The sequence below is a fragment of the Phoenix dactylifera genome, chromosome 5 (genome assembly GCF_051530095.1).
Source record: "Phoenix dactylifera cultivar Ajwa chromosome 5, Ajwa_hap1_PhDact_Kaust_v1.1, whole genome shotgun sequence".
Lineage (NCBI taxonomy): Eukaryota > Viridiplantae > Streptophyta > Magnoliopsida > Arecales > Arecaceae > Phoenix > Phoenix dactylifera.
The window spans coordinates 6,924,988-6,946,183 of NC_143194.1; the positions used below are offsets into that span (position 1 = coordinate 6,924,988).

Sequence of the window (21,196 nt, forward strand, 5' to 3'; positions counted from 1 at the left end):
TCTATACATTGTTGTAACAAGTTTTAGAGATTGATTGGAGAAAAGATCCATCCAAATCTTATATTGGATTATGAAGATTTTGGTTGATTACCTAGTGAAATTAATTAGGTTGAATGTGAACCCGAGCAAAATAATTGGTGTAGATTTTGCTTAATTTCTTGAGAAAATCAACTGGATTGATTATGAACCCGAGTAAATAATCGGTGTAGATTTTGGTTGCTTTTCTAAAAAAATCAATTGAGTTGATTGTGAGCCCATGTAAAATAATTGGACCGTATTCTTTGCAAGATTATAGTAAAATTCCAAAAAAGAAAGTCTTGGAGAGTGGATGTAGATATAGGGTTAGCACCGAACTACTACAATTTTTTTATATTTATGTTGCTTGTTTTGATTACTTTTATCCTCAGTACATGTACTTATTTGTTTGTGACTGAAATTCATATTCATCTGTCAAGATTTTAATTCCGCTGCATTTAGTTTAAAGTTTTTGAAAAACCTAATTCACCTCACCTCATGGATTGTATTGCTAGGCAAAAATTCTCCAGTATATAAATTTATTTCAAAAAATATTGTTATTGCTCGTTATCTAATTAACTATTAACAACAATAATATTTCATATTTAAACATACCTTTATTGGTAATATATATTTTTATCACAAAATACTAACTATTTAACAGTAAATTAGATTTTATCATCTATACATGATTGTATAACTTTTATGATGAAGTATTTTCCATTGCAAATTATTTATATAATACAGTAATGATAGTGACCGTATGAAGTTTTATTGCAGAATATTGACCATTTAATAATAAAATGGCAGTTATCATCTATATTTTGTTGTATAACTAAGTTTGCAATAAAAAGAATCATGAATTATCTATTTTTAAAGAACTCTAGAAAAAATACATACAATTATATAAATATGTTGAAGTATTGTAAATATTTTAAAATTTTCAAAATATTATAAAGAATAAAATAATTTATTTAACTTTCATTTTTTAAAGGATTGAATTTTATAAAAATAATTAATTATTAAAATATGAAATATCCTAACACATTTGAAATGATTATATTTTATAATATGAATAAGTTTTCAATAAGTATAATAAATCATAAGTTTATATTACAAGCTAAATTTATCATAGTGGTTGAGTGGTAGATAAAAAAACCAATAGACATGGGTTCTATCCTTTGTATATATAAATTGTAAATGTATATCGATATGCATATTCAAATCTGATCGGATAACTGATACAGAAATGATTACAGTTGGATAATATAGAAAAATATTTTATCTCTAATATTTTATTTTGATTGACAAAATAGTATCATCACTCATAGCCATTCTTTCATGATGAAGAAAGTTTCATTAGCAAGATATTTTATGATAAAAATGCTTTCATCATGATAAAAATTATATGTAGCAAAAACTATTGCACATGATTCTTAGATCCGAAATTTTGTGATAAAATAGATGTTTTGGTAACATCATTTACTCACTTTTAGTGATGAATTTCTTGTCACAAATTATGTATTGCTAATAGCAGCATTCATTTCATCACAAAATATTGAATATTTTATGAAGTATTACTATTGGCATCCTAGATGACTTTTAAGGATGGGGCATTGGCTACGAACTTAGCAATGGCATTTTTTCATCACCAAATATTTTAAACAACAATAATTATTTTTTAGCAATAAATATCTTTGGTGGTTAAACAAATAATTTTTTGTAGTAGAAGAATGAACCATGGAAGAAGGGAGTACGTAAACCTCAAGTGAACATGGTTGAGGATGATACTGGACTTTTCTTCAGGTCAGAAAATCAAAACTCTTTGGTATACCTTTTATCCATTCTTTTTGTGATTTGTGGCTTGAATCAAATGGATGAGGTGTTATGCCTGAGATCGACTCTGAAGCCCAAGTGATAGGAAGAGGTCAAGTGGACTTGAAGATTTAAGTATAATTCCTAAAAATTCTAATAAAGATCATTCTATTGTTCTAAATCTTGAATCCTCTAATATTTTCCATGGTGGGTTTGATTATGTGAATTTTGATCGGATTCAATACCTGACTAATTTAAACTTGATTTCTAAGATGCATTTAGATACAAAGATCAAATGTGAAATCTATGTTCAACCTAAAAGTGCTCAAAAATCTATCAAATCTATTCATAGAAGTTCTAATCTTCTTGATCTCATTCATAGTGATGTGTGTGACTCTACCAAAGTTCCATCTTAGCGAGAAAATTGTTATTTTTTAACATTCATTGATAATTTCTTCTGGTGTTGTTACACATATCTGATCAAATATAAAAATAAAGTCTTAGATAGGTCTGAAATCTTTAAAGCTGAATCTAAAACTCAAACTAAAAAAATCCTTAAAAGACATAATTCTAATCAAAGTGGGGAATGTACCTCAAATGAAATGTCTCTATTCTATCACGAACTTAGAATTATTCATGAGGTAACTCCTCCTTATTCTCTATAGTCCAATGGTGTAGTGGAACAGAAAATTGTACACTAATGAACATGGTTAACTCAATGTTGATCAATTCAGGCGCACCCAAGAATATACAGGGGGAAGCTCTTTTAACAGTCTGTTACATTCTTAATAGAATACCTTTTAAGAATCGTAATAAGATAACTTTTGAACTCTAGAAGATAGAACTTTTAGGTTAGATTATCTAAAAGAATGGGGTGCCTGGCTAAGGTAGGTATACCTGAACCTAAGAAAAAAAAATTGACCCTAAAATCATAGATGCAATATTTATAACATATTCCTTAGATGGTAGCACCAATAGATTCCTTGTAATAAATTTTAAGATAAGTGCATGCTAATAATACTCTCATAGAGGCTAGATATGCAACTTATTTTGAAAATATATTTTCTTTTAGAAAGCAAATCCAATTCAATCCGATCTATCCTCTAACCCTTGCCTTATTTAATCAGAGGTTTCTTATGATTCAATAAAGAAAAAGAGGTCTAACCCTGATCATAGACCTTCTGAATCTAGAAGAAGCAAAACAACAAAAAAAGAAAACAACTTTAGTGAAGGTTTCTTTATCCTTCTGGTTGAAGGTAAACCTTCTATTTTTGCATAGGCAATATCTTCACCTGAAGCCTCTTTTTGGAAGAAAGCTATAAAATCTAAGTTCAATTCAATAATCCAAATCCAAACATGGATCCTTACTGATTTTCCTCAATGTAGTAAACCATTAGGTTGTAAATGGATATTCTATAGAAAGCTTAGACCTAATTGATCAATAAAAAAATATAAGGCTAGATTAGTAGCTAAGAGGTATAACAAAAAAAAGAATTTAGATTTCTTTGATACCTACTTTTCTATAGCTAGAGTTACAACCTTTAGAATATATCCTTATTGCTATTACTTGCATCCACAAGTTGATCATTCATCAATTGGATGTGAAGAGTGCATTCTTAAATGGAGATCTAGATGAAGAGGTCTATATAGAGCAACCTGAAGGATTCATTGCAAAGGGATAAGAAAATAAAGTCTGCAAACTTTTTAAATTTCTATAGGTCTAAAATAGGCCATCGTGATGTAGTGTGCATTGCGATGCGATGTTACGATTCTTCGAAAGAGAACATTGGTTTTCAAAAGGTCACAATATTTTTGAAACATCCCGTAACCTAAGAATCATATATAGTGCCTCCTCGAACATATTCATCCCCTCCTGTTGTCTCCGAGACTACTATTCTCAAGGGAGAGACTATTTTCATTGCTTTCTCTTTTCTTCTTTCGCACTTTTTCATCATTTTCTGCATAATAGGAGTCATTTGTGTCAAACTTCTTAGCGGTCATGCTCGTTAGAGAAAGATTGGTTGAGCGGATTATTGTACCTTGAAAACGAGATCACCAAAGACCCGCATGTAGGAGTGAATTACAATCTTAAGGTAATGTTAATCGTGTTCTTATTGTACCTTGATCGAGGCAAGACTATTCAATCTTTTGTATTTCTTTTCGTAGATTATTCTTTTATAACATTGTTTTGAAAATAATGTATTGCAACATAGTAATTTTTCGGTGCCATTCCGCCAACAGGGAATTGGTTACTCGTGAGAGGGAATGAGATGCCGTGAGCATTAGTTTATTATTTATAAGCAAGTTGACAAATTTTATATGAAAGCGGAGCACTCGGAGACTGCTTGTAATGAGTTGGAGAGAATCTGCGTATCATTGTATGGCGCATCAAGGAAAGTCACACATGAAGCATACTCAGTTGTTTCTTTAAATTTTATTGGGCTTATCCACTCTTCTTTGTCTCTTAATTCTAATGCTTCGTGCAATAAAACTATCTCGATGATATATTATAAAAATGTTGATCACTTAGCACTTCCGAAGGTCCACCAATTGCCTAGAGAGCCAAAGTGAGTACCCTAGTCGCTATATTATACTCAGAAGACACGTGCTCTTCCCTAAGCAAGGGACAGTGGGGAAGAAATGAGTTCATCTATAGTAAACAATGGGTTAGTTTAGTAAACAATATGTGGTGATAGTGTTCCAATCTATGCCTTTAAAGCCCTGATATGTTACAAAAATCAACACTAGTACTAGTCTAGTATCTATCTCTTGTTAGAATACTTCTTTATCGGTCCTTAACAAAGCATATATGGTCATCACGACCACACGTTTAAGGCTTCGCGTGTACATTGCAAAACAATTACTTTCTAGTTGCCGATGCCTTATTCGAAAGAGATGGACCCCAGACCTTACACCACTAAAGTTCAAAGCTGAAGCATGTTGAGAAGCAATGATGGCATACATGAGTTTCTCTCACGTGCTTTTCTTATTGCTAATGGGGGTCTAGCACAAGTGTTCAAGATAAATATAGGTCTTCAATTAGGCTCTTCCATATTGCAGATGGATAATAATTAGTAGTTCCTTCACTTTGCTCTTTTACAATCTTTTTTTGGGCAAAAATCTTTTACAACAATTGATAAGATTTCATATCCCGATCGATCGCAAAAATTAGCAAGGAATTCTGCATCTCTATATAGTTATAACGTAGTAAGTGGAAGGTATTTACTCATTATTATGGTTGCAATCTTATTATACGCGACCCTCTTCACTTATAAGATTAAGTCAATAGTTCTAGTTCTCATCCAAAAAATCATATGTCAAAACTTTGAACACAGCTCCAGTGAAACGAGATACAAAGAGAGTCCGCGAGTTATGTTGACCAGATCATGGCCTGAGGGGTTTCAAGTGGATGGGGACACCATACTTGGGCTTCAGGGTGAGGACATTAATGGGGGCATGCCGGTAGTTTTTAGTAATGGTGAAGCTGAAGTGAGAGAGCAGCATGGCCAGCACAATCTTGGCTTCCATCGTCGCAAAGCCCTGGCCAACACAGTTGCGGGGACCAGATGCAAATGGCAGAAAGTTTCGGGTGAGAGCAAATGATCGGCTGGCAAATCTCTCGGGATTGAACTCATGCGCGTCCTTGCCCCATATTTCGCTGTCATGGTGGATCGCAAGAACTGGAATCCATATAGAGAGTCCCTTCGGAATGTGAAGATTCCCAAGCTTGATATCCTCGAACACCATTCGGGGTAGAACGGAAACAGGCGGATACAGCCTCAATGACTCGTTAATTATCATGTTAAGCTGCAAAGATCAAGAAAGCAAAGACAACATATTTTAATGAATCTTTGCAAAGGAACTTGCTGCTATCAACAAACACCATAAATAAAGGAATTGTGGCCGCTCACAGTTTCAAATTGTCCCATGGATTAACTCCCTTTAGAATGTGACATGGCCCCAAAATTGTTTTTTAAGTTAAATAAGCGCAATTAATTAAAGACTAGTTGATGTGTTGAGTTTAGAGGATGTTTACTTTTCTCTTTTTTCCTTTGGGCAAAATTTTGTGTGTTTTTGTATATTGAAAAAGCACTGCTATATGAAGTTCCACTACCATCAGTCAATATCTTTCATTGCTAAGAAGGCAAAAGGTGAGAGGGAATAGAATGATTTAAAAAGTTAAAAATTAAACATTTATATCACTTAGGATTCCTACCTTTTCAAGCACCAAGGACCCAAGAAAAATGTTAAAATGAAACTTGAGTTTGTTTCCGTCTCTCTCTCTCTCTTCTCTCTGTCTTCTCCCTTTAATATCCCCCCCCCCCTCTTTCTTTACATGTGCTCCGCAATGCCTTTTTCTTCTATGCGACTGAAAAATATACGGGCTTCTATTGTGGAAAAAGAGACAGAGTCTCTCCTTGCTCTAATATAAAAGAAAATGAGAGATATATTTCCATGTAAAATATTTTATCTACTTGGCCCAGACCACCCATGTATCTCTTCCCTGTGCATGTGCAAGACTACGTAGGCGTGCAAATTATTTGCCATCAACTTCATCAGTCGATTAGATGGCGCAAGTCAATTTTGGGTTGAAACTGTTATGAGTTGATATGACTATTCTAAAATACTCACCAAATTGAGTTTGGAAAGATGATCTGTCGAAGGGGGCTCATCGCCACAAACTTGCTCAACTTCAGCACGGGCCTTCTCCTGCCACAACGGGTTGGTGGCAAGAAGCATGATGGTCCAAGTGAGAAGTAGCGCCGAGGTCTCATGTCCCGCAAAGATGAAGGTCTTGCATTCATCCATCACCATTTCAAGGTTGTAGCTGAATCCATCTCCCTTCTTTTGGGTCTCAGCCAGCAGCATCCCAAGAAGATCTTTGCCGTAGGAAGAGCTCCTCCCGATCTCGACACCATCCTTCCTGCTTTCTATGATCTCTGTCATCAGCCTTTCCACTTCTCCTCTCACTTCCTTGATCTCGCTGTAGTACTTGCTAGGAAAGAACCTGAAAATTATAAACTATATTCTTAAACTATCAATTTTAAGACACAACTAAATCAGATAGAATAAATTATAGGTCGATGATGTAATTAATATAATGAGCCAGTTGAGGGAATCCAACTGCCAATTGTAGTTGAAGTCAGTGCAAGTGTCGAAAATTAACCGACACACATAGGCATGCCAGGGATGGAGAGAATATGAAGGAAAAGGGGAAGAAGAGGAGGCAAAAAGTTCAGATCGGCGCGTGCAGGGGGATCGATCGATGTGTTACAGACCAAAGGGTGTACAAATCCGACTCACCGGCTGCCTGGAATCCACAAATAGCGGCCCGCCTGAGCAGTTAATTTCTGCAATTTCTCGATGAGCTTGAATATCTTCTTTCCCTTCTCATAGCTGCTTGCAAACTCGGTGCGAGAGATGATATCTGCAGTGAGATGAGTCATGTATTCTCCTATCTCTACCTCATCATTCCCTGTTTGGATGGTTTCACGCAACGATTTGATCATTTGCATAGTGCAGTCCAGCATGTATCCAATGTGACCCTGGTGATCGATCCGACCATCATTTGTGTAGCTGCTCTTTTTATGCTTCAAGATAATGATTTAGTTGATGAAAAGGATCAAAAGATAAGACCAACATATACCTTGAGGGCGTCCCCCATGAAGGCCGGAGCCACCGTGTGACGTTGGTGGTACCAGTTCGAGCCATTGGCCATCAACACGCCATGGCCGATGAGGTGCTTCGATCCCTGCCTCTGCAGCCAGGACCTACCTGATAGCTGCACATATTTAGAAGAAAGGAGCTCCTTGATCATGTCGGTGTCCGTCACGCACAGCCTCGGCTCGCTCCCATACCAATACAGGAACCTCTTACCTATGAGAAATTCACAACCAACATGATACTAACAGTGCTTGCATCAAAGAAATGCGATATAGATTTCCAGTTTGGAGGAGAACACTGTGCGTACCATATGTTTTGGACCACACGACATAATGGGGCAGGAGGCGGCCCACAATGTCATGCTCTATTGATTCCATGTCTCTGGAGGTAGCCTTGGAGACGAGGGCGGAACTGTCCTTGAGATTTCCGACAAGAAAACGGGGCTTGGGGCCGTAGACTCCTTGCTCGGCCATCAACCTTCTGATGCGCCTGGGAGTCAGGCAGTAGCAAGAGATGGTGACCCATGCTGCTCTCAGGAAGAAGAGGAGAAAGGCCAGGCCACATATTTTTAGTATCAGGAACATGGAAGGAACGCTCAAGGAGAGGAGAAACATAGCCAAGGGAAAGATGGAATGGAGGTCGCGTGTCGATGTAGGAGAACTGGACTTCGCAGTGCTCCTCTTTATAAGCCCGGTGGCAGATATTTGTAGGAGGAAAAGAAGTGAATAATAAATATTGGGAACGGATGATGAATTTGCCAATTTGCAAATATGTAATCAATATTCGGGCTTTATCACCATGAATTGATGACCTACTCGTATTGATACTCCCATCGTCGGTAAGCAATAAATAGTTACCTTAGCTATAACAAACACTAACAAAAGGTTTCTAGATGATGGCTGAACGTGAATCACGACTTCTGAGGGATTAAGCTCATTAATGATTAATAATATTTAGAAAATATAGAAAAGATTGTTTAAGAAAGAGAGAGAGATAGATAGAGATCCCGATCTTGATCGCATCGGATTCCTTAAATTAATTTTCACCACTAGGCACGTAATAATTGAACATATACAGACCTGCATACCACTTAATTAAAGGGATCGTTAGCTATGGGCCGAATGGGACTTTCCACCATGTCTCATACACTAGAAAGGTCTTGGAATTTTTTCTGCTCTTCTCTTTCTGTAGACAGGTTAACCCTCTGCCCACAGAGAACCTAACCGCTGATATTCTATAATCAGGCCTTCTTTGTTATTCCCGGCTTCCACTCATCTCTGGGCCACGCCGATATGCTTTTGACGCAATATTAGCGAGGAGGTTCTCTTTTATATATTATTCAAAAAAGATCATTGATACCTTCGTTTTTATTTTATCTTTTCGGGTTCCTTGCTGGTTACAACCTTTATTCCACGCGGTGTACCTTGTAGCCCTGCGTTTCATCTTTTGAGAAATGGAAAGGAAAAACCGAATGCACTATGGACTCCTTTATTTGCCGGAAGAAATTTCTCTTATTAAAATATTTTTTAAAAAGTTTATTTAAAAAATAATTTTTGCATGTTTGGTTGACCACCTAAAAGTGGTATATTTGAAAGTGCCTTATATTTGGTTGAGCATCTACTTCTCTAAAAAAATTAAATAAATTTTTTATTGTATCCTTAATAAAGAGACAAAACTTATCCTATTTTATCTAAAAGCTTAAGGATATTTCAAAAAAAAAAATACTCTAATTTTTAGCCGGTCAAAATTGGACTTTCCGATATCCTATATTGATTTTTTTCTATAAAATGTGAAAATCTTTTTTTTATGGAAAGCTATTTTTTCATCTCTATCCTTTGAAAACTCCAATCAAATATTAGGTATTTCTTCATTTTCTCATTGATCATACTTGTTAGTGCATTAATTGCACGCTTATCCAAATAAGTATTAATTAAGCAGTTCGGAAAGATGGCCCGATCGGAGTAACAGTCAAATAGTTCACTCCCAACACCTTTGCTCAACTAATGCATTTATGTTTGGACTAGTTGTGACCGAGAAAATATATACTATGCTACATGTAGCATGTGGCCGTGCACGTAGCCAATCATAGTCGCTCGTTCTTGTATCCTTCATTCATTAAGTGCTCATTTCAATGCACCACCACAGGAACAAGCAATTATGAGGGAGGATCGGGAGGAAGGATCGGGAGGAAGACTCTAGCTAGAAGACTTCTTCCTCCCTGATCGCGATGGTGATCGGTGTCTCATTGTCACCCAATAATCGGCCGGAAAGATCGGGATTGTTTATTGAAAGACCCCCTTCCTCCTCCTTCGAGTTCACCCAAGATCGAGCCAACAATCCCAAACTCCTCTTTCGGCTCTTCTCCTTAATTTGTCTCCAGAAGGAGCTGCCAGACCATCTTACCGGACTGAGGTATGTGCTACTCCTCTTCTTCTCCTCTCTATCCCTTACGTGACCTTTGGAAGCTCATTTTCAGCCGGCAATTTTTGGATGAAAAAGGACAATGCCCTGGTTTCTCTATTTTAGTTGACTAAACCTTATTTTCTTCCGATTTTGGATGTCTCTGTCGCCGACACTTGTCTCCGAAGGCTTTTCTTGATCCCTCATGGTGGCTGGAAGCTATGGTCGGAGCTCTAACCACTGGGATGCATCGGTTTCATAGTTTAAGGGGCCGAAACTCCTATTTTTGTTGGTTTTGGCACTGCAGACCATTAGTCGTTACCACCCGTCAGCCATCAGCCCCTTGTTGACCCCAGGCATCGCCTGCAACTACCCTCTTTCTTCGTCTTCTTGGTTAGAGAGAGAAGCTTCCTTTCTCTTTCCTTTCTCTTCTTCCCCATCTTTCTCTCTCTTATTTCTCTCTCTATAAAGTTTCTTTCTCTTGACTTATGGCCAGACATGTTGATTGATCTAGGTTGACCCATGCCATTGACAATCATACCCAAACCCCTGATTGAACTCGGACTGATATTCTCTCTTTTCTTTCTTTCTCTCTCTTATTTTTCTCTATCTAATGGAGTTTCTCTCTCTAGAGATGTTAGACCTAGTAAGATACTTCTCTTCATGATTGTGGGTCAACCGTAGTGAAGGGTTCTAATCCATATTCGACGGGCGGCATGCCAGCCTCCATCTTAGCCTTTTCGAGACACTATTAGATTTGGTCACCTCCGATCTCTACTCAACTATCTGTACCCTAGTTCGAATATAATCAGATGAGTTTTGCCTTAATTAGATTTCTACTTGGTCATCCCTATGGGGGTATTGAAATTAGGATTTTTATTTTTAGAATGATCATGATAAATTCTGACAATTTTTAAACACCAAAATCTAAGAAGAATTTTTGAAATTGATTGGATTGATGCTTTAAATTCGCTCACAAAGTAAGTAATATAACTCTTTTTTTTCTAGATCTATCGGTGAATTATACATATTTTTATAATAAAATTATACTTGATTTATAAAATTGATGCGTAGTATTTTATTATTATATGTGTCTTATTCTAGAAAATTGTATAATTTTTAATTGAATATTTTGATTTCGATATAGATTATGTTCGATTGATTTTGATATGGATTATTCTCGATTGGTTTCAATGTTGAATAAATTTATGTATTTTATGATTTGGAATACTGAATATGAGAAAATAAATTTTTGTTTTGAAACAGAATTGGACTCACAGCCAGACGATGTATCGATACCCTACCAGTAGGGGTTATTTGTTAGTATATCGACACCCTATCAGTGGGGGTTATATATTGGCATATCAACACCCTACCAGTAAGGGTCATAAATTGGCATGTCGACACCCTTCTAGTAGAGATAATACGTTGGTATATGACACCCTACTAGTAGAGGTTATATGTTGGCATATCAACACCATGCCAGTAGAGATTATACGTTGGCATATTGATACCCTGCTAGTAGGGGTTATACATTGGCACTTTGATGAGTTCATATTTTGGCCCAACCATAGAGTATAAATGTGGTCATAGCTCATGGCTATCGAGATAAACTTGATGATTTGAAAGATAATTGATATATGAAACAAGATTTAAAATTTCAAATTTCTAGATACCGTATAGATTTGGTTTTGAATCGATATATTTTGCATACTTAATTTAAGTATATTATTATTACTTTATGGTTTGATTTGTCTAGCTAAAGTTTTCATTGCTTATGGAATTGTCTAGCTCATTATACGATTTTTTACTATTATTACAAATTCGAAGAAATAACTCGACTCAAGGATTTATCATGAAAGAGCGATTAAAGACAAGATTTTGACATCTTTATATAGATTAGACTTTTTTTAGAGTTGATGTAAGATTTTGGAATATTATTGATTTTGTAAGACTTTTAATTTTGCTACTTAATTAGAATTTGAACATTATTATTTAAATTTTTTTATTGTCTGATTTTGATATCATGATGAGATGCCTTGCATGCTCGTGAAGAGAGTTTCCTATGAGTGTGCGGCGGTTGCCGCATCCCTCGGCTTACAATCTAGGGTCGGAGGCATGACAATTAATATGGTATCAGGGCATAAGTGGACAAAACATAAGTTATAGAATCAGACATATTATGAGCGTAGGTGGGTAGAAACTAGGAACATTGAGATGTTAGTTTATGATGATTGTGATAAGTTATTCTAAATACTTGTAATTAACTGGTAAGCTAATTATGGGTATGCTGCTATCTGATGGACATAAGTTATATAGGATGCCTCCCCATTGGATGAGAAAGACAATGACACACCCCAACAGTCAGTGGCACCCCTCAGCAGGAGGGAGTCATCGATCCTACTAGGAATACTTTGACAAAACAGCAAGAACCGTGCTTAGGCCAGGTTATGCAGACCTTAGTTGGTATGATGCAGATGCAACAGTAGGTAGTGCAGCAGTTGCTCCAACAGCAATAGGTTCAATAATAGCAAATGCAGTTGCAACATGCACAGTAGCAGCAAGAATGAGGGAGCAGTACAAGCAGCATAATAATATAGCTGAGTTCAAGAAGTTGGTCCTCCAGCTTTCAAGGAGACTACGGAACCTTTGGAAGCTGATAATTGGCTTATAGAGATGAAAAAAACATTCGATGTTCTGAGATGTCGGGATGATGAAGAGATTCTTTATGCATCATATATATTGCAAGGTGAGACATTTAACTCGTGACAGATGCTGGTATATAAATATGACCAAGATAGGGAGCCACTCACTTAGAAAAGATTTCGAGGAGCATTCTATGATAAGTATTTTCCTCGGAGTGTAAGAACGCAGAAAAAGCAAGAATTTATTCATCTACCACAATGGTAAATGATCGTTGCAGAATATGAAGTACCCAAGATAGCTAGCCGAAAAGTATTATTTGGGTTTTTTAATCCTGTATAAGTACTCAAGATCTATCCAGCGAATAACAAATGTGAGACTAAACACATGCTCGCACAGGTCCTCACACTTTTTATACATATAAATGTTTCTATTGAGTCAGATAGCGTTATATACAGTCCGTAGTTTATTCATGGTCGAATTGGAGGGAAAAAATATCATTTAACTGCCAAATATTCAAGCTTGTTTAGTTGGAATTACTGCCGCTTGAGTTCAGACTACTCTTAACTACCTGTCAAGTATTTATTATATTACATATGACAGGAGATGCATATTGTTAATAGGAAACTAACCTGCAAGTGTGATCCACTAAGCTAATCTCGTTGGTTAAAGTGTGATATCTGAGATGTTTCTACAATCAACTCACCACATAATATGAAGAACCTGTATTTTAGCCAAGACCGTCTTCATTGCAATTTTATGTGAAAACGGTTAGCCTACTGTGAGACCTAGAAGACCAGCTGGCATGATGAAAACTTAATCAGTTTAAACACTTCAAATGAACCCCTTGACTTTTAAGAATCGAGATAAGGATAGAGTACGTCATTTCTGAAAGTAAAAGTATCTCAGGCATGGTTCGTTGACCTGCTCAAACCGGATGGTACGGAATATACTGTACCATTTCGGTATCAGTATTCGGTATGAGTGGCATATGCTGAATATATACATACACACACACGTATATATACGTATGTATATTATTTTTGTATATGTACATACTCGTACCGTACCAAATTAATACAGTGCTAGTGTGGCACTAGTAGGGGGTCCGGTACCGAGATGATGGATTTTAATCTCGGGCATTACAAGAATTTGACTTTGGTCCTTGGAAACTCACTTTTCTACGATAAATGAAATTTTACAAATTGAGTGGTCAGGTGAGAAGGTTAACGGTGTGTTTGTAGTAGTAATTCCTTTAATAGACCTTGTTATTCTTGGATAGTCTAATTTTTGATTTATTCAGATTTCATATATCTTTTAGTATCTTTTTTGAGATTTCTCTTTTAAGTCTCAGACCAGGAAACTGAGATGGAAGTATCTAATTGAGGTGCAAGTAGATTTAGTGTTTCACCTGTATTCATTTTTGACATAATGCACTCAATCTGATTTATCAATCTTTTGCTTCTCTGTTCTCCACGATACGGTTATCAACAAGTATTGTCTATGGAAGGAAAGAATCGTATGTCCTGTTACCATATAAACAATGAGCCACATGGCTTTTGTGACTTTGGATTGATGAAAATGACTTCGGATTGATGAAAATGTGACTATTGAGGGAGAGAGAGCTTCTGCTATAGAAGAGCTCCATGATGAGTCAGACCATACCTAAGTTCCGCACCCAGAAAGAACTTGATGCTAGGGAATTAATCGAGAAGGTTCAGGAGCTCGAGGCTAAGCTTCATGCTCTTAAGCCTCCCAAGGCTGGCACTGCAGCTGTAATCGAAAGAACAAAAGCTGGAAGCTTGGAAGCAAGAGATGACTGCAAAAGTTCAAAGTTCGTTACATGATGCGAAACTGAGAACCAGCAAGTGCCCACCTTGAGAACTTACATTAACAGATTACATCAGGATCTTATTAGAGCTAGGTTTGCAGTTCTATGATCCTTTCATTGCCTATGTCTTGCTCATACAGAAGAAATCCGTAAAGGAAGAAATCTATGGATGCCTAAAGTTAAATGATCTATAAGTTACTTGATTAGCTTGTTCCACCTTAACAATGTTATATGTGGATCAAATTGACAGCTAGGACAGCATATGAGTATGAGAAGAAAGCAAATGCTGAGACGATAGAACAGAGACAAGCGATGGAGAGAACCTTGTGTCCGTGGCTCGGGTGCTTGAGAAGCTGAGGACAGAGCTGGAGAAGAGAGCTATGGGACCTGGTATTTTTTTCCCCTGTTCGCTTAGGTATTGAACCTCTTTTGGACGTAAACTTGTTTTTATAGGTGCTGGGACTTTTGGAATTGTGAATGGCGGCCCTGATACGGGCAACCCAGTTGTGTTTTTTAATGGCTATGGTGGTGAGAAAGGTCATTATGGCACTGGTCCTTGGGCATTTTTCCTTAAATTATGTCTTAAATTTTATTATTGTTATTATCATCATTTGGTGCTCAATTAACTCGTGCATGAGGTAGTTGATTGGCAGTGGTTTTTAAACCTTACGGGGTGGAGTTTTTTGAGGACATTGGGTTTGCCTAAGCAAGCAGTACTTCAGCGTATAAACATTAGCTTATGTCCTTTCTGTAAAGTGAACTAGCTTATGTCCTTTCTTTTCTATTTTATCTTTATCTACATCAAGATTAAAATAAACCATGCGATAGAAGTTCGAACTGCATCGTTCTTTCCTTTAAGGAAAATAATGTTTTGAAATAGAAATTTACTGCATTAAATCCTCTAGAACACTCTATATTTTTATCTTAACGAAATGTGGAAACCAAGTTCTTTGCAGAATTTGCTTATGATTTGCCTGATTTACAACAGAATATTCAACAAATGTAATTTTACCTGCTTGATCAAATTTACATAAATATAATAATAAATTTGCATAGCAATGTATGAATACCATGTAGCTAATTTTAAAAATATATGGTTTAATATATGCTATTATGAATCGAGAAACTGCAACATTCAAAAATTTGGTTTCATGTAATTAAAGAGATTTTCTTATGCAATTAAAGTTGAAATCGTAACAATAACTTGCACAGTATTTGGTATGAAATATTTTCAAATAATTTTAATAAAACACTTGTAGGATGTTACCTACCTATCAAACACCAATAACTAAGTAAATTAATCACTTCACAAAGATTCCTTGGGATCTAATAACCCAAAAACTACTCATGTATCAAATTAATGCCATGCTAATATTTTAAAATAATTTCTAAAAATCTCAATTTCTAAAATAATGACTGTTTTAATATGGAAAGGGTACTACTATTCTGACGGTCAGGCCACTGAATTGTTCTTGTTTCCTCCATTGAGAGATAGGAGGCATGGTAATGATTTTCCTCTCACGTAGGTTAGAGAGAGAGAGAATGAGAGTGAAAGAGTGAGTGAGATGTGTGGAAGAGAGAAGGCCTCAGTACCCTCTCACCTACTTCCTCCACACCCACACACAAGAAGAGAGAGAAGGAGAGAGGGAGAGAGAGAAAGAGGAAGAGATAGAGAAATGGAAGCTATAGAGGCCATTGAACAATAGTGCGATGATGGCATGAGTTGGTGATGCTAGACTGTGAAGATGAGGAGAATATAGAAGAAAGATGGGAGAGGAGACAAATGAGTAGGAGGAGGAGAAGGAAATGCACAATTTGGGTCAAGAGCTGAGGTGGTGGAGCAGGGAGCCATCCACAGGATAGCACGAGCAACAAAGGAGGTCTCTTATTATTGATCTTAGATATGGGAAAAGAGCACCACCTTCATAGACAAGCTTGATGATAAGCTAGGATGGGGGCCTAGGTCTTATATCCTCCTCCTCCGCCCCCCACCTCCCCCCCTACTAAATTTTACCCTCAAAATTAGCATACCAAAATTCTCAAATGATTGATGATACTTATACCTCATCTCCTCCTCCAACTCTCAAGTAGCCACTCGCACAGAATTACTCCATTATATTTTAACATTCAAATTAACACATCATCATAATGCCAGATCTTGTCGATCAACAATTTGCATTAGGAACTTCAGATATTTTAGATCCTCTCGGAGTTGCAAGGGTGTGTGAAGACCTATGCGAGGAATGTGTTTAGTTCCATATCGATTACGCATTGAGTAGATCTTGGATACATATATAGAGCCAAGGAATCCAAAATGACACTTTCTCGTTAGCCTTTTTGCATGAGGTCTTGGATTGTTAAAAATAGTATTAGAGCAAACTCAATCCATGGTTCATGTGGACTAGGAGATATTGTAGCATAGATATATTTCGGGCAAACTAAAAGTTGATCATGGTGTTTATAATTAAAATTGATTAGATTTGCAATCAAATTTGGACCTTTAGCTTGACAAGAATGCTAGAGCTTAAATAAAAGTATGTAAGGAACCATGCAGGCATATGTTTAGTGCTATATTTGTTTTGCACTGCGTAGATCTTGGATACTTATACAAAGCCTAAAAACCTAAAAAAATATCTTTTGGCTAGCCTTTTTTAGGTAAGATCCTAGGTTGTTATAGATACTATGCTTTACCTAGATCTTCAAGTAGAAGAGCTTTTTTCGCGCCTCTAGGTCTACCTTAGTCATTGTCTTAAATTTTCTTGTCATCAAACTCAACTTTGAATCTACTTACTCTAGCTTAGGTAGCTCCTCATCTTCGATCATGTTAAGAACCTCCTTCCGTTTTTTCTTGGGATCCTTTTTCTTTGACTTCTTGCCCTTCAATTGCAACTTGGGATAAAGTTTCCAAAATTTCTTCTTGATATATTTGTTGATCCCACAATGATTACAATTACTTTTTAGTCATGTTGGCCCCCTTCTTCTTCTTGATGCATAAGCATGAGCCCAAGCCTGGGGCGTGCGTGGAGATTGAGTCTCTTCCTTGGGTGAGCACCAAATTACATTGAATTCTAAGAGTTTTAGCACCAGAACACATTAGGTCCAAGATTTTCAACACCTAGTTACATTGGGTTCTAGTATTTCAACGCCTAATTACATTGAGTTCTAATGGTATTAAAGAGTCCTAATTTATTTGGAGTCTTTGTAATAAGTCCATGTGTCATGTGAAAGAGTCCTAACTAATTTGGACTATTGGTCATATGTCAATTAAAGAGTCCAAGTTGATTAGCAGTCTTGAATTAAGGAGTTTAGGTTCAACATTGGGCGTGCTCAATGTTAAATTTAGTCCATTTGTTGGGTGTGTCAAGTCTCCTTTGAGCCCAAGTATCCAACGCCCAAAATCAAATTGAGTCCATGGCATTGAGGAGTCCTAGATTGGTTGGAGTTTAGTTCATTTTGTTATTGTGGGAGGAATTCTAGCCAACTTGGACTCTAGTCCATGCGCCATAAGGAGTCCAAAGTCGAGTGTGAGCTCTTTCTTGCTATTTGATTTAGTCAATAGTTTGAATTAAAAGAGTCCATATCAAGTAGGAGTCCTAGTTCAAGTCGGAGTCCTAGTCCAAGTAGGAATCCTTGTTAGAGAAGGAGTCTATAAAAATTTAGATTGTAAAAGTCCAATTTATCCCAATCTCCTACCCTATATAAAGAAGAGATTAAAAAATAAAATTTAGATTGGAGTGTTTTTAAAAAATATGGAGTGCTACATGAGAGGAGAGAATCCTTTCTTTCTTGGTGTGATGCCAAGAAAGGCTGAAGAAGGATAGGTGAGATGCCATCTAACTCTTCACGCCAACCATTTCATAGAGTGAGGGTGAGACTCTCTCATTCATTTCATAGTTATCATAATTCTCCTTCATGCTATCCTCTACCCACATCCATCTGGAGTTCTAAACCCATTAGGACTCCACATCCTCATCCACGCCAACAACCATCACGCCTAAACCCAACCTAAGTTTGGGTCCCAACCAATTTTAGCAGCCACAACCTCTCAAGCACAAATCTTCCAATTTCAGCCATCAATCATTGAATCCAATTGAACCCTTTAGCTATCTTCTTCCATCATCTTCTTTCTTTTCCATCTACAAGAACCCTAGCCACCATTGAAGAAGAAAGAAAAGAAAAAAAAAAAGAGAGAGATTAGCCACCATCACCCAATTTCAGCAACCTTCCCACCCCCATCTGCGTCGATTCTACTCCCTCTCCTAGCTTGATTTTCCAACATCTTGAGTAAGCTCATCGCCCTTCTTGCCTTTTCTAGACTGGTTCTCCTTGATTCTCATAGTCTTCATGATTGCTTCACTAATATCTTCAATTTTGAAAATTTTCAGTTCCTTTCATATACTCTCATTAAAACTTCCGACATACTTCATAAAGACCGTATGATTGTCAATGGAGATCATGAGTGGGATAGTTTGTTTGTAGAACTTGGTGGTGTAGTTCTAGAAAAATTGATCATACTTCTATTGCAAGTATTGCCACTTATGGCATATTTGGGAATTGCTTGTTAATTAAACACTTGAATTTGCTTTATGTCAAAGTAAAGATATTATTGTTTCTCATATATGAATCAAATTAATAGTATGGCTTGAAAGATGGAGATAGGAAAAAGCTATCTTTTGGACACTAGTATATCTATAGATACTGAAAAAGATCTCTAATTAGTTTAGCTAGTCATCTAGTTTATCCACATTAATAGTTTCATCCTATATAGGGATGTTAATTTGAGCTTCAACTTTGAAAGGTTGAAGAAGGAGATTTTGAGTACCCATAGATTGCTCATCCTTCTTGTTAAATAACAAAACTTCGTCTCCAAATATGAAAGACAACTTTACTATAGAAGTTGATGATGCTGATGCTTATGTTTAATGCATCGACAGTCAAGATATGAACTTAGTAAGTTGGGCAATCTTCTTCTCCAATTGTCTGAGATGTTCTTTCATCTTATTATTCATCGAGATAAAAGTAGTAACTATATTTTCCATTGTCTTTCAATGTACTTCAAGTATCGATAGCCTTTCTCTATTCTGCTTGTATTGCTCATGCATCTAGACTATAAACTAAGATCTCCAATAGGTATAGAGGACCAAAGCTCTAATAGTAGCTTGATCCAATCATTGAGAAGAAAGTAATTCCTTAAATCCACTCAACTCAAATCTCTTAAAAAAAAATTTAAAAAAATGGTGAAAATAGGATCTAGATACCTTTTCTTTCAGTAATGAATAACAAACTGAGTTACATTATCTATAGTTATACTGGTGGGAGTCATCCTTGTATAATTCGAGTTGTATTTCTCTTTTAATTAAAAGAAGATTCAACTTGCTGGAAATAGATACCACTAGTAGAAATAATCATGAAAAGTTAAAATCTTATAGGAGGTCGATTTCAATTTCTACATTGATATTGTCTTCAACTACTTTGCTTAGTCTTTCTGAATTGCAAATATTCTCATAAAATCTTTGCTGAAAAGAGAATTTTTGCATTGATTAGCTCATTTGGGGTTTGAATGTGGAATTTGGTCTTGATCCCTTAGCATGCTATATCCTTACATGAAGATGCCATGTCGGAAAGCTCGAATATCATTCAATTTCAAAAAGAGCATTTCAATTGGACATCATAGTGCAAGTTAGAACCACTAGAAATTTGACACATTATTTGGCTTTCTAATGTGATGGATCTCTCTCCCACACCCTATCTAGTCTTCCTCATGATGACCAGAGTGGTCTATATCAAGTTTGGTGATCTTTCTGGATCAACGTCAAAAGTAAGCCGGCCAAATAGTAGACATTATAACAAATAGCCTATAAAATTAGATTTTCCTTTTTGAAGGGCCTTCTGCAACTAACATATCAGTATTTGGACATGACAGAGCAATAAAAATATTTAGATACTATTTGGATGTCTGACCCCTATTCACGTGATTTCTTAATCATTCTTATCTTCAAATTTTTAGGCAAACAAAAAGGCCATCAATTTACATAGATTTCGCTGTCTTAAATTTTTTGATATTTGATACACTCTGATCTCTTAGGTTAATATGAAAGACATATTTTACATGGAAGAACTAGGCTCCAATTAAAATTACTCAAGCCATTGGTGTCCATCTTGACAGATGGGAGTCACCATGGTTGAGTCCTAAGGATAAAGATGACCCATAATGATAGGGATACAAAGAAAAACTTGCAAGCTAGAAGATGTGGAAATGCAGAATCCAACATAACAAGTCATTATCATGGATGCTAACACTACTGATATACCAACAAATTATACATATTTTATTAGGTAAATGGGCACCCCAAGGATAGCAGAGATCCATCTTCTTCTCATAGTGCAAATGGGCTTGATGTTGATGTTCCAAATCAAGGATCACATGTAAAATTAATCATCCTCTTCTTAAAGACTTTTACAAGGATCATTGTACCTTATAATTATAAAAAATGTCTCCCGTAAAGGCTGCAATGGAAATTTTTACAATAAATATGCAATTGATAGATACCGGTCTTATTATGTTGGTATATTTTCTTGGATTGCTCAAATGCAATATCGGTGCATATATTCTTCAGTTTTAGAATGGCGTGAGGCTACCTAGTTGGTATATGAGCTAGAGCTATTGTCTCCATTCAAATCTATATAAGAAATAGCATATACTACTAAAAGGTTTATATTGGTTACATTTGTTAGTAGTAGTAGCATATTTCATATTTACATGCAAATAAATATAGCTGCAGAAGTAATGCACCACATCAATTACATGACATGTGTGGTGCTCAGAAA

At 36.3% G+C, this 21,196-nt stretch overlaps 1 protein-coding gene and 1 pseudogene across 1 annotated transcript; one reads left to right on the top strand and one right to left on the bottom strand.

The window, feature by feature from the left end:
- Positions 1–5,099: 5,099 nt before the first annotated feature.
- On the bottom strand, positions 5,100–8,316 carry LOC103715342 (cytokinin hydroxylase-like). The gene is made up of 5 exons (XM_008802937.6): positions 7,802–8,316; positions 7,478–7,707; positions 7,135–7,376; positions 6,463–6,838; positions 5,100–5,637 (listed from the first exon to the last, which is right to left on the bottom strand). The coding sequence occupies exons 1-5, from the start codon at positions 8,106–8,108 to the stop codon at positions 5,215–5,217; spliced, it is 1,578 nt and encodes a 525-aa protein (XP_008801159.2). The 5' UTR covers positions 8,109–8,316; the 3' UTR covers positions 5,100–5,214.
- A 5,411-nt stretch (positions 8,317–13,727) lies between these two features.
- On the top strand, positions 13,728–15,039 carry LOC148703346 (protein FLX-like 3; annotated as a pseudogene).
- The last annotated feature ends 6,157 nt before the right edge of the window (positions 15,040–21,196 follow it).